At 54.1% G+C, this 1,410-nt stretch overlaps 1 protein-coding gene across 1 annotated transcript in view; it reads right to left on the bottom strand.

The window, feature by feature from the left end:
• The window catches only part of LOC103257972 (polypeptide N-acetylgalactosaminyltransferase 6-like), a 15,158-nt gene extending 14,154 nt beyond the window's left edge, over positions 1-1,004 (bottom strand). Inside the window, exon 1 of the mRNA XM_008055675.2 lies at positions 411-1,004. Within this exon, the coding sequence (XP_008053866.1) occupies positions 411-901 (491 nt within the window). The 5' untranslated portion in view covers positions 902-1,004. The remainder of the gene's footprint in view (positions 1-410) is intronic.
• Positions 1,005-1,410: the final 406 nt, after the last annotated feature.

Below are 1,410 nucleotides of genomic sequence, written 5' to 3' on the forward strand. Positions count from 1 at the left end.
ACGTGCCTGTAATTCTGGCTACTTGGAAGGCTGAGGCGGAAGGATCGCCGGAGCCCAGCAGGTCGAGGCTGCAGTGGCCGGGAGCGGCCACTGCCCTCCAGTCTGGGCGACGGAGTGAGACTCCAACTCAAAAAAAAAAAATAAATAATAGAAATAAAGTGCACAAAAAACGTTATGTGCTTGAATCATCCTGAAACCCATTCCCACACCTATCCGTGGAAAAATTGTCTTCCATGAAACTGGTCCCTGATGCCAAGAAGGTTAGGGACTGCTGGCTTAGAGGAAATCCTTGCCCATATTCCTAAATCCCTTTCACTTCTTTTCCTAGCACCTGGCCTGTGGCTGTGGCCATACCAGCCATGCCTTTGGCAGAGCCATGGCCTCCTCTGAGGACTCTGGGTGCTACTCACTCAGGGGGTCGGGTGTCTGGTCCCAGGGCCCTCTGCAGGGAGATCCGGTCACTGGCAAAGGCATTGAAGCAGTGTTTCTTATAGCCCTCTTCCTTCTCCTGGGTCTCCAGTGGGGTCCATTCGCTCTTCTGAAATGCTTTCCCATCTGCCCCGGGGGCATTGGGGTCCTGTGGTGGCCGTTCCCAGAAGGGCTTCAGCTCAGCTGGGGTATAGAACCCAGGGAGGCAGGATTGGTTTGTGGAAAACACAGTCTGCTGGGGTTCCGGAGCCCTGATTTGGAGCCTGGGCATGGAATCTCGGAGGTTGTTCACGGCCTCCAGCATGAGGTCTAGGACGTGAACCTTCTGGCTCACCAGGGACTTCAGCCACGGCTTCTCTGTGGCCTGCTCCCTGCTGCTCACATCTCTCTGCAGGATGAAGAGGAAGAGCAGAAAGGCGCTGCCCACCATGGCCAGGCGCAGGGGCATGTGGCGTCTGCGGAAAAGCCTCATTTTCCAGAACCAGTGGAGACCCCAGCCGGGTCAGATTCGAGTCCCGAGCCCACCCTAGAAACAGCTTGATGTGTGGTGGCAGCCACACATTGGGGCTTCAGCCTGTGGAAGGAGGGGATGAGAGAGAGAGAGAGACATGAGCCAAGGCAGGGGTAGGGAGGGAGTAAGGGGGTTTGGGTTCAAGGCCAGGCCGTCGCACGTTCCTGTGTCTAAATTTCCTCCATCCATAAAATGAGGAGACTGAGTTCAGTGTTTCTTTCCTGCCCTGAGATTCTGGCATTTATGGATCTAGGGTCACCATAACACTGTAACCCTACATGGAGAGAGCTAATCGTTTACAGCCACTTTGGGAGACAACTTGGCATTAACAAGTAAAAATTACATATTTATTGAGTTGGGATCTCACTCTGTTGCACAGGTTGGGAAACAACTTGGCATTAACAAGTCAGATTGGCCGGGCTCAGTGGCTCAGCCTGTAATCCCGCGCCTTTGGGAGGCTGAGGTGAGTG

The sequence above is a fragment of the Carlito syrichta genome, unplaced genomic scaffold, assembly GCF_000164805.1.
Source record: "Carlito syrichta isolate Samal-C Ts95f unplaced genomic scaffold, Tarsius_syrichta-2.0.1 Scaffold301920, whole genome shotgun sequence".
Taxonomy (NCBI): domain Eukaryota; kingdom Metazoa; phylum Chordata; class Mammalia; order Primates; family Tarsiidae; genus Carlito; species Carlito syrichta.